General features: G+C 37.1%; 1 protein-coding gene across 1 annotated transcript; it reads right to left on the bottom strand.

The window, feature by feature from the left end:
* Window positions 1-136: 136 nt before the first annotated feature.
* On the bottom strand, window positions 137-4,879 carry ssna1 (Sjogren syndrome nuclear autoantigen 1). The gene is made up of 4 exons (XM_008424608.3): window positions 4,629-4,879; window positions 3,462-3,661; window positions 530-612; window positions 137-300 (listed from the first exon to the last, which is right to left on the bottom strand). Exons 1-4 carry the CDS (start codon window positions 4,678-4,680, stop codon window positions 258-260), a joined length of 378 nt encoding a protein of 125 aa, XP_008422830.1. The 5' UTR covers window positions 4,681-4,879; the 3' UTR covers window positions 137-257.
* Between the last annotated feature and the right edge of the window lie 7,616 nt (window positions 4,880-12,495).

Genomic DNA, 12,495 nt, shown 5'->3' with positions numbered 1-12,495 from the left:
TGGCAAGACCTTTTGAGCAATAATTAATACAGAGACTGTATGGCAAGAATAAACAGACACTATTTCCAGATAAAAGGTTAAATAATATTGTTGAATTGTCATGGGCAGGAGCTCAACTACACATTATTCAGGTGGATGCGAAAACATAAATTTTTATTTTGGCTGCTGTGGCTAAGCTGCTGTGGAGGCATTGATGATCCATCCATCTCTTCCTGCTCTCTGTCTGAAACCAAACGCCTCACTTCCTGGTTCATCCTTTACTCACTTTCTGTCTGTAAATCTCCATTTGGGTTAGGTGAGCTGAAAAAAACAATAAAAAGATGTCATACTTGTATAATAAAAGCTGAATAAATAAACAACCTGAACTAAAAGATGTGCTGTGAATGAGTGGAAGAAAATCTAACATTTAATGCTTTAAAAGGAGAAAAAAAAAAAACACAAATATATTATTAAATTGAACACAGGAAAGTGGGTTTAAAAGTGCAAAATGAGGGTCCAGCAGAGTTAAGAGTGATTTTGTTGGTGCTACTTTTTCCACTGCTCTGGAGAATTGCTGAGGTTTCCCGCTTCCTGTTTCAGGACACTCAGTAGAGACTGGGAACTCTCCAGGATCTGCAGAGGAAAAACAACAAAAGCAGATTAAATAAAAACAGAGCAGAACATTTCCTCGCATCATTTATTCCAATGTTTCTGTTCATTTGAGGGACTTTCAGAAGCAAAATGAAGAAAACTCAATGTTTCTGTTGAAAAAGCTGCGCAGAGTTCTATATCCAAGCATGTTTTGTGGAAAGTTAAGTGGAAGGAAAAACTGTAAGAATTAAGGGGTAATTCTGATTCATACCCGAATTATAATACTTACCTAATTATTTTGAAAATACATTTTCTGTTTGTTGCAATACCCATTTTGAATCCTACATCTTGTGTTTGGGTGTTTAAAAGGAAGGTTTAGTGGAAGAAAAAGCTTTAATAGAATGTTTATTTAGATTTTAATGTACTTGAATATACATTTAAGTAAATTTGCCATAGATAATTATAATTTAAACTATACATGTTGTGCAGTCAGCTTCATTGTCAAAAAAGCTTTAAGCATATTATTAGAAAGTTGAGTGGAAGAAAAAAAATCATTCAGATTTATACTTAATTTATGATACCTTCCTCAATAATTAAGTTCATTTACTGTAAATATTCTTAATAAATTTTCATTTTATATTTACTGTTTTGCCATTTATTTAACAGCTTTTTAAAAAAAGAGAACTTCTTCAGATTAAATTCGGCCATCTTTTCTTCCCAGATCATCTCACCACCAGGAGCTGATTGGCATTCATCATCCACAGGCGATAAAACTCGATGTCTAATCTTAAATATCTATTGTGACATTTGTTTATGCAAGGAGGACATCATTGACCAGAGAGTCATGGCTTCCTGGTCTTCCTGATGTTTTCCCAGTCAGAACCAGTTCAGGAGTTTCTGTTTTCAGTAATTAGCCAGAGGACGAAGGGAGTTCAGCAATAACAAGTCGGATAAGAATTAATTTAAGGCTTTATAAGGATGTGGAAACTCTGGTTGAGGTTTTTCTAATAGAAAGTTTTCATAAAAGGGGAAAAAAAACGTAAAAACTCAAATACTAGAGGTGTGCCGATCGATTGGTCACCGATCATAATTGGCCGATTTCCATGAAAAAGTGCATGATTGACGATCATTGGCTCTTGTTGCCGATCACACAAACCGATCACCTGCATCTCATTTCGCAGCCTGCCTGTGCAGCTGGTCTCCTCTTTCCTTCACTGCACAAACGCGTAGCAACAAATCCTAAGCGATGTTGAACTATAACGCACTGAGTGAATGGGGACGTTTGCGTGTTGCGGCGGAAAATTGAAGCTGGTCAAAATGCATCAACACAACGAAGCTAATACGACATAAAAACAATGCCATACTTGACGGAGTTTGGCTACATCGAGGCTCACTGCAGTAAAAAAGACATAGGAGGATCAGATAGCAGGTAAAGCAGCGCACAGCTACAAATACTCACCCGGATTAGCATGACGGTCAGAAAGCTAAACAAATAACCCACAAAATTATTAAGTCTTGGAGCTGCGATGTAAGACGCTGGTTCTGCTCTCGCTGTTGAACCGCTGCTACGCTACAGGCAGTAATATTTCACAGACGTAGCACCGCTTGTGCTCCACCTGGTAGTGACTCTCACACCAAACCTCTGCTTAAAGCTGCAGCATCTAACCAAAAAATATACATTTGACATACGTATTAAAACTTTCGCTGTCCTAACATGAGACAGATAATCTCTAAAAAAATTATCGATCTCCTCCCTGCTCTGCATAATTACTCCACTCAGTCAGAAACAGCCACTCAGAACTAGCAGTAATCAGCTAGCCGCCATGCTATCAGGAGGTTTTCATTCAGTAACTCTGGATTGTTTATTGTAATGGAACCTGTATTTGCCTTTGAATGTTAAGTTTTAGACTTGAATTTTTTTGGCAATGCTGAGAGGTTTTATTTTGGCTCTTTGCTCTTCAGAGCCTCCATATGTTATCAGTCTGTTAAAGATAGTATTATTGATAGCAGTACAATTTGCACAATGCTTGTTTTGTTTAGTTTTCTTCTTGGAAAAAGTTATTAAAAACAAGTTTTTGTCTAAATTAAGGTGAATTCTTGGGTCCTTTTTCCACATAATGTAACCGGTAGTGTTTATAATAATAATAATAATAATAATAATAATCAGTATCGGAAGGAAAAAACCTGATCAGCACATCTCTATTAAATACTTATTTTTCCCCACTGGTATTGGTTTGGTCATGTTTCCATTACAAAAGTACACAAAACTTTGTCAAAAAACACAATTTTACAATTAAAATAATAAAAAAAATGATATCACAACAGACATGTAATCAATATCAAGAGATAATACACCTGATAGACTATTTAATATTCAGATTATTGAATATTACAGTTGATGGAATCAACTGACTCACTCACTCTCTGGTTGCCTAGCAACAACCTTCTGGGTAAGAAGCAGTTTCAAGATAGCCTCCACCCCCAACTTTGGCTACCTAGCAACAACCTGCTAAGTAACTGACGCAGCAGTTGTAAGTTCCCTCACTGCACCTTAGAATCGATAAAAAACTACAAAAAAAAAAAGCAAATAACTGCTTGGGGAGGAAACTGGATAAAGCAGTCAGCAGTTTGGTAATATTCAATATATTTAAAACAAAAAAACTAATCAATAATTATCAAAATCAACAAGTATTGATGTCAAATTTGCAGTTTTTGAAACAAAAACTCTAATGTAATTTTTACAACAACTACCTGCAATAAGACCCACAATGATGCTAAGCTAACATGAATACCTTGACGTCATGACACTAAGCTAAAATGAATACCTTGGCGTCATGACGCCAAGCTAACATACATACCTTGGCGTCATGATGCTAAGCTAACATGAATACCTTGCCGTATGCAGCCTCTGTCTCTGCGATGGTGCGGTCCAGGTTGGCCCTGGTGGTCAGTCTTTGCGCCATGCTCTCGTTGATCCGGCTCAGCTTCTCAGAGAGAAGCCGGATGTCCTGCTGGAGTTGTTCCTTCTCGTCTTCCTCCAGCCGGATCTGGCGGTTCAGCTCGTTCCGCTTCGAGCACAGCTCCTCGATACCTGACGAGACGGAAGAGAAGGTCGTTCTTAAAAGAACCGTCGAAAAATTACCTAATACATTACTGCAATAAGAGGAGGTGTTTTAATGGTGTTTGCTGCTAGCATATTTGTTTTAATCAAAACATTTCATAGATTAGAGATGAGTGGAGCCCCCTGGTGGTCGGCCGCAACGCATTTAGGAGGATAAAAAAATTAGCCTGGAGTCTTAATAATACGAGAATAAAATAATAATTTAAGAATACAATCATAATAATACAAGAAAAAAAATCTAATAATAATATTAATAATACTCCATCATACCAATGAGAGCTGATCAAGAAAAAAAAAATCGTCCGATTCCGAACTCTGGCCAGTTGATCGGTGCATCTCTAGCTTGTCGCAAAAGATTTATGGTTTTATCATTACTGCAAATAAGATTAAAGCTTAATTTTACGTTTTTATGACATAGGTTTTGTTCACCACAACCTTTAACATGAAATAAAGAGCTATATTTAAAACTTCATCCTAAAAATAATCTCAGACTGGCCGTCAGAGGCTGTAAGACCTTAAACAGATTATGTGAGGCGAGGAGGATTTCATCCTACCGTTTCTTCTGGATGTTTCAGGGAAGTTACAGCTAAATTAATGCTTCCAGCTACATCAACGTGCAGTGCAGAGAATTAGAAGCTGATGATTTTAACTTCACATCTTAATCTGTGAGCGTTAATCAGATTGTACTGTGCTGTCCTGAAGGTTAACAGATTCAGGCTGCGGTTTACACCAAATTTAAATCTTTGCTTTTACAACTAAAATTATTTACAGAGCGTGAAAGAGTTATTTTATAAAAATACGGCCAGTTAAAACTGATCGTTTTACGGTTGTGCTGTTAACGGGGAGCAGATTTTGAACCGAAACAACATGACAACCCCCTTTAAAAAAAACGGAAAACATCTATTTAGCCAATTAAAATGTAAACGCAGCGACTTACACTTGACAAGCTCGTTGTTGTAGGTCTGAAGAGCCGCGGCTTGTTGGGTCATGGTGGCTTTTAGCGAGATTTCCGCCGCTATGTTCAGTTAAACTGAATTTTTTTAACGTCCAGTGGATGCTTCTTCAAGTAAAACAGCAAATAGGCGGTTTAAACGTGAAAACTAAACTGAAACGCTCCTGAATGGCGGGTGTTCCTTTACAACTTCTTCTTCTTCTTCTCTGGTAATGGCGGCTGGCAAGGAACGTTCTGGTGCATTAGCGCCACCAACTGGAATTAAATGTTGATGGGATACCAGCTTGATATATAAACATTTGTATGTTTATAATTATAAACAATATCCCTCCTACTAATTTAGCTAATAAAAAGAGCAGAGGTAAACAGTAACCAACTAAATTTACTTTTACATAGTTACATTTACTTGGGTAATTATTTGAAAAAACTAAAACATTTAGGAGTAGTTTTACTGACCTGTGATGATTACTTTAACTTAGGTAATATTATTATGAAGTATCGCTGCTCCTACTTGAGTAAAATTTCTGGATACTCTACCCAGTACGAGTAACTTCATTGAATGAACAACAAACTTGTTTTAAACACAATCGAATGAAATGCAGACTCACCTACAGTTTATGTTAAAGTAAGACCTCTTGTTTATAGACAATCTATGTTCTTCTATCTATTGAAGCGTTTGAAAAGTCAAATAAATCTAAATAAATACAATAAACACCTGAATATTGTCAACGGTAGTATCCCAATATCAACTTTAAATATTAGTTTCATACGCTTTTAAAAAAAAATAATTTAATTTGTTCTAGTTTCAAGTTTTACTGTTTTCCAATCGGATTCTACTAATTCCCATATGTCGAAAGCAAAAATAAATAAATCAATTGATGGCTGTTGCTACTAAGTTTTAACACTCTGAAAAGCTTCATTTTAGTAGTTAAAATATCAGAATTTTCAGTTTATGTTTTCCTCTGTATGATGTTGAGAGGCATAGTACCCAAAAAGTATACTCAAGAAAGAGAATTACTACTTCAACATACTTCAAGAAAAACTTATTCATCAAAAAAAATGACTCAAATTATCAATCCTTTAATATTTAATAGTTACATAATTGGAAAAAGAAAAATATAAAGTTCAGTGGAAATGTTGGTATATTAAGGACCAAAATGACAATAATTCAAATAAGTAACAAAAATAACAAAATTAGCCAAAAATAAGTTTACAAATTAGTTTCTTTTGATTAAAAAAAACTTATAAAACTTTATCTAAAACTCCAGGTGTGTGTCTGTGTCTGGTGAATTTTTGGTCAGAACGTGTTTGTTTTTCATTCAGTGGGTAGGAAATTCATAAAATTAACTCAAGTAAAAGCAGAAATACTTCATGATTGAGTAAAAGTAACTAGTTACTATTTATTTCTGATAAATGATGGACAGCGTCACTGTTTAATGTGTCTAATCTAAGGTGTGGCGTCGCTGATTGCGAATCAATAAACGTGACGTAATCGGTAGTGGGCGGAGCCAACGTCCAGGCACCATGGCTTCGGTAGAAACCGAGGTGAGTATGAGAGCTCTTTCTATGCTAAACTCGTCCCACTTCGCTGCTCTTTTCCTGAACCCGTAGGACCGAATTCCCTCCCTACAGCCAGGGAGCCGGTCTGTAGGCGAGCAGATACCCGGTGTCTGGTTGTAGTTTCACCGTGAGCTGCTCGCTACCAGCTCGCAGTCTTGTGCTTTTGTGCTGGACCCGGAGGACAACTGAATGTGCAGGAAGATGCTGTGCCCCGGAACATGAATAATCACCGCTGGCGCGTTGCTACGTTAACCAGCGGGGCTTGGTTATACACGTTCCCGGTCCTTGTCACTACCCCTGAAGCTGTGTCCACCTTTAGCCGCTCATAAAAACATACAGATGTTTAGCCGAGCATCACGAGGTGATATTATTCATAGTTTTTAGCTGTTTTTCATTTTTCCCGGCTAACCGGAGGTTAATTAAGAGCGCTGGTCAGCTAGCTAGCAGCGATGCTAGTTAGCAGACTGCTTCTCTCTATCAAATATAAAACCACAGAGTGTTTTTTATTGGAGCCTGATTGCTTTGGAAAACACGACGCAGTCTTAGAAATATTTGTAGCTCCAGCTGGTTTGAGAGTGTTGTCTTTGCTGTGGTTTACAGCATGAAAGCTAACCGACTAATGAATGCAACTATAGCAAGGCGCCAGCTCTGAAACCGGTTTTATTTTGTACTTTTTCACCTCTTAAACCTAATGTTTGCAGTTTTTCTGCTTGCTATTGCTTGTTTTTATAAGGCGAAAGCGGATTTTATCATTTCCTTGTGCTGCCTTATGGTTTAAAAGAGAGCAGTGCTGTTTCTGATTTTCCTTATTTTCATTTAAAGGAAATAGTTATGATGAAAAATAACAAAAGAGACAGCTCCAGATTAAAAACAAATAAACTAAAATAAGCCTTAATGTTCACAGCACCTGTTTTGGGCTTCAGTTTTTGTTTTCTTTTTTATTTTATACATATTTAAGAGGTAATGCACAATGTCAGTCGGCAGGGGGCGCTCAGACAGCATTCTGGTTTCAGTGTAAAATCCTAATTGTTTTTCGGCTGGACTATTGTCAAGGTAACTGAGTGTTTGGCGTTATGGTATATTTACATTTCATTATAAAAACATAGCTAATTGTGTTCCTATCAAAGCTGGAGATGTTTGTGCAATAGTTTCAATGATCAATTTTGTAAATCTGCAACCTGCTGATTTATAAATAAAACAGTTTGTTACCTTACAGATACATTGAAAATTTAACAGTGTTTATAAAACAATACTTTCTTGAAAACATTGGTCATAAAATACAAAAGAATCCTACAGATTTTGTGGATGGAGGCATTTATAACCAAACAAACAATCAATAATAACATTGATGATTATCATCCATTTGCACTTCAAAATATAGTCAGATTTCTTTCTAATGTTCCCAACCTTCATGTTATCTGCTGAAGCTTTGCTCTGTCCTTTCAGCCTGAACTAACCAGACATGCCTAGTGCTAAGATTATTCAGTAGTTTCTTACAGCTTTAGTGCTTCACCTGACTTAACGTTTTCTCATCTGATCTGCTCTGAAAATACACAGAATTGAGACGTGGTGTGTTCACTGCTTGGAAATAAGGTCTGACTTTAGATTTCCCAACCAGCCGGTCACCTGTCGATACCAGCTGAGATGAAAATGGAGAAGTTTTGGTCACATGAGCAGCTCCAGTAGCTTAACGGAGATGTTTGGCGCTCTTGCTGGTATCCTGGCTTCAAGCCGTTGGAGGGAAGTTTAGTGATAAGGTATGCAAAGCAACCTTATCAGGACACTGAAGTAGCAGCAATAACAGTCAGTTTTTTCTTTTGACTTTTCCAACTGGAGGAGTTGCTGTGAGACAGGCTAATTTTGCTAATTGATTCTGCCAGAATACTTTGAGTAAACTCGGCTTATTCTACAACTTTCTGTTACGTTGTAAACCGTAAGAATGGTACGACTGGGCCTGTCATGATTAATTGTCCCAGAAATTATTGCGATAAACATTAATGTTATTTTGAAACCATTTTCAAATTCAATATCAATAAGTTTGCTCTCTCAAATAAACGTAAGTTTTCTAAGAACATTTAACACTGGAACTGGAAGACTTTTCAAATATTTAACACAAATATACAAAACAAATAAAAGCCACACACAACTGAAGCCATAAATAAAATGGATTAAACAAAATTCCCCTTCAAAAATATTCATCTTCAGAATGGAAATTATCGAGCTTATTATTTTCTATCATGCCTTTAATTGATTAATTGCTTATTTCAACTGGGTTATTCACTGTGCTTTTGTTACTTGGGCCTAAAAGACCATAACAAATAAATAAGGTCCAATACTGGATCCCTGAGGAACCCCGTAGGTTATCTCTGTTGATTGTTGACCTTATTCTATTTTCTTCTTTCTTTTTTCTCTTTCATGTTCCAATGATGTTCAAAATAAACTAAGAAATTAAAAATACTCTTCAAATAACTTGATTTTATCAGCTTTTTTGTAGGATTTTAGAAAATAGACTGACTGGTTATGTTACCAGTTGTACCTGAATGCACCGTGGAAAGGCAACCATAGGGAAAACCCTCAGTGTTGAACTCCTGGTCTCCATGTCGGCCATTAGAAAGACTCATGTTGCATTTAGGAATGGTTGAATCCAACAGGCATTTGGATTTGGACTTTAGTCCACCTGTCTCTGCCAGCAATGTTTCATTTCTGTTTGTCTTCGTTCCAGGTGAGTGAGTAAGTAAGTAATCAAGAGCTACAGATTTTATAATTGTTGGCAAGCGCTGACATGAAGCTTTGGTTTATTCATCATTGCAGCTGAATAAGAAATGATTGAAACTCCATAGTTGCTGATTTTAGGGGAAGCTGCGGATCCGTTTTGTTTTGGTTGTGTTTTTGGCGTTTGGTTACCACAACTCAGAAAGTGGTGGTTCTGCTTAAACGTTGCTTTCTGTAAAACTGTTTTATGTTTGCTTAGAATTGCTTAGTCAGTCAATTTTATTTGAATAGCACGTTTCAGCGACAAAGTGCTTTACATCATAAAAACATCAAACACATCATACTCAGTAACAGACACTGGATTTTGTCAAGTGCCATCATTAACATAATCAATGCACATCAGATATGTTGATTAATATTTTATTTATTATGAGTCAAAGAAAACTCTAAACACGTGGGTTTTAGTCTAGATCACATGTCAAACTCGAGGCCCGGGGGCCAAATCTGGCCCGCCGTAGCTTTTTATGTGGCTCTGTAGTTTCCAAATTACACCATTAAGTCCCTCCAGTTTTTCACAAATCTGCAACATTCACACAAAATCATCATTTTCTGATTTTACTGAATTTCTTTCTCAAAATTGGCCAGAACTTTGGGTTTAAATGACTGCTGCCTCAGCCGTACTAGTTTGTAGTCTGTGACCGATACGGCAGTTAATAAAAAGTCACATTTAACTTCATACATCAGCGCAAATATTGTAAAATATTCTTACCAATATTTCTAAAGTAGCACCACACCTGTGATTTTTATTGCAAAAAAAAAAAACACAAAACAATCACAAAATCCTGGAGGAACAGCTATTTATTGATATTTTACCAGTTTAGTGGGTTTTATCAGTACATTCTGGCACAACCGCCCCTTTAAGAACATTCAGATTTTTGATTTGGCCCATTAACAACAGTATTTTAAAGTGTATTCTCTGAGCTACAGGAAGCCAGTGGAGGTCTTTAGAACTGGGTGATGTGCTCTATCTTCCAGGTTTTAGTCAGAACTCCTGCAGCAGCATCTGGATCAGCTGCAGCTGGAGGATTGATTTTCTCTTTTAGGCAGACCTGTGAAGACGCTGTTGCACAAATCGATGCAACTGTAGATAAATGTATGGATGAGTTTTTCCTAGAAAAATGTTAATGTTCATCAAGCGATAAAAGGCCGACTTTGTAACCGTCTTTATGTGGCTCTGAAGGTTTAGCTGATCTGATTGCTAGTTTGTAGCTGTAATAACTGAATTTGTTGGCTGACTCATTCCTCTTTCGGTCCAAAGATAATAACTCAGGTTTGTTTCTGTTCATCTGGAGAAAGTTATGGCTCATCCACACATTTATCTGTTCTAAGTCACTGGTGACATCGTGATGTAGAGCTGTGTATCATCTGCGTAGTTATGGTAGTTAATCTTACTTCCTGTTATAAACTGAGCAAGTGGGAGCATATACATATTGAAAAGAAGGGGTCCTAGGATTGACCCTTGGGGTACCCCACATGTGACTTCTGTTTGCTCCGATGAGAAGTTTCCTATTTACACAATGAGTGTGAGGTGTTTCTGTCTAAATGTTTGGGTACAGTCTGCTGTGCTGAATGTATCATATTTCTAGGTGTAGCAAAGCTTGCAGGTCTGATATTGAGTTTTTATTGTTAGTGTGTGTCACATGTCCTTTACTGTGAAAAGCTTCCCGCTTTGTTTGTATGGAACCTGTTATGTTACTTCGTGGCTGGAGGAAGAAACTTTCTGGCAACCATTCAGAAATTTGCTAACCTTCTGTTTGTCAAAGATACTTGTGCGTTAAAATTACAAACTATTAAAGTGTTGTTAATTAAAGTATCTTTGCATTAAATGTTCTTAATTGTGTAAAAGTATTACATACCTGTACACTTGCATACATTTTGTCCCTTTTTACTTTTATTTTGCACATTTTAAACAAATCAATTTACAGTTGATACCACGGTATTTGCAAAATTAGGGACCACAACCACCCGCAAATAGCTGAAATTCACAAATAGTTGGAACTTCTAAAAATGTTTATAACTGCCTATTCTTATCATTCAAACACCAAATATATTTTATACACAGTGGAAACCATTTTGGTTAATGTCCACGTTTTCCTTATTGCCATTCTTGGGGCTACAGCCAATCATGTACTGGCTAAAATGCCAACCAACACCATGTCCAGTAGTATTGTGCCTGTGAATTTTAGCTTCCCAAGCTGCATTTTCTTTAAAATAATTCAGAAATGGCTAACTGGCTACTTTGCAGGCCAATACGTTATCAATGGAAACTCCTGGAACTTCAAAGTAGGACAGAAAATAAAAGCTGGTTTTGGAGGAATGGCAATGGAAACCATCCAATCTTTTGGTCATGACCATCATGTTGGTGCTTTTCTAGACCTAACAGAGTAATATCACTCATGGGTTTAACCAGACAGTAGGATGTCATCAAGCAGTTACACAGTTGTTGTTGTTTGGCCCAGTGGTTTGTTTTGGGGAAGATGACGTCGTGCTGTTGCGGCGCCATCTTGCATGGTTTATGCTCTTCCAACAAGCTTTTTTCTCTGACATCTTCTTGAAGTCAAACTATTTCAGAAAGAGATATTTTTGAGAGTGCAGTCAAAAGAAAAATCTGATTACTGCAAATATTTAGTGACTGTTTGGCAAAGACAATGTTGCAGCAATCAAGTCAACTAAACGTAAATCAGTCCTTTAATCCTAGAACTATTCCTCAGGTGATGGAAGGCTGACTTTGTAACTGTCTTTGTTTCTGAAAGTTCATGTCAGAGTTCATCACTACACCCAGATTTCTGACCTGACTACTAGTTTCCAGCTGAATCTGACTCTTGATTGATCCTTTTAGGTCCAAAAATAATTACTTTAGCTTTGTTTCTGTTCAACTGAAGGAAGTTATGGCTCCTCCTCGCTTTGAGTGCAGAGAACACATCAGGGCTGGCAATCAATAACAATCAAATCAATAACAATATATGTTACGATAGACATGATAAAAAGATGTCCAGCAGAGTGTTCAATAATTTCACTGAACTTCGATCCAGAACCGCACAACATTCTGGGGGATGTAGGCTGAGGAAAGGTTTTAGAGGGTAGAGACTCAACCTCTCATGGCAGTTAACCAATCCTGGTGGCATCAACTAACTCACACTCTCTTTGGTTGCCTAGCAACTCACTCACTCTTTGGTTACCTAGCAACTCGCTCACTCTCTGGTTACCTAGCAACAACCTCTTGAGTAACTTGCGCAGTAGCAGTTTAAAGTTTTGCCTCCGTGCCTCATAACTACGTAAAAATAAACAACAACGGTGTGGAGTGAAAACCGTGGATAAAACAGGAAACGTCACCAGTTTGCTAGTATTTCAGATATTTGAAACAAAAAACTCACCCATAATTATCTTTTTTTAGGAAATGCTCATGTTGTGATTAGTTTTTCAGCCATGTTACCCAGCCCTAGTACGCACAATCAGTACCTTTCCTGGTATTTTTTGAGAAAAGTACTTGTTAAACATCAGTTTCCTCCAGTGTAATATA

The sequence above is a fragment of the Poecilia reticulata genome, chromosome 12 (assembly GCF_904066995.2).
Source record: "Poecilia reticulata chromosome 12, P_reticulata-male-v2, whole genome shotgun sequence".
Lineage (NCBI taxonomy): Eukaryota > Metazoa > Chordata > Actinopteri > Cyprinodontiformes > Poeciliidae > Poecilia > Poecilia reticulata.
This window is presented reverse-complemented; position numbering and strand designations above follow the sequence as displayed.

What these genes read in the sequence shown, in the direction of transcription:
- ssna1 (XM_008424608.3), bottom strand. Translation starts at nt 4,680, where the DNA reads ATGACCCAACAAGCCGCGGCTCTTCAGACCTACAACAACGAGCTTGTC. An exon ending in CAGAGGCTGCATACGGCAAG is followed by an intron (nt 613 to 3,461) that starts GTATTCATGTTA and finishes TTTCCTCTGCAG; the next exon opens with ATCCTGGAGAGTTCCCAGTC. An exon ending in TCTCCAGAGCAGTGGAAAAA is followed by an intron (nt 301 to 529) that starts GTAGCACCAACA and finishes TGTTTTTTTCAG; the next exon opens with CTCACCTAACCCAAATGGAG.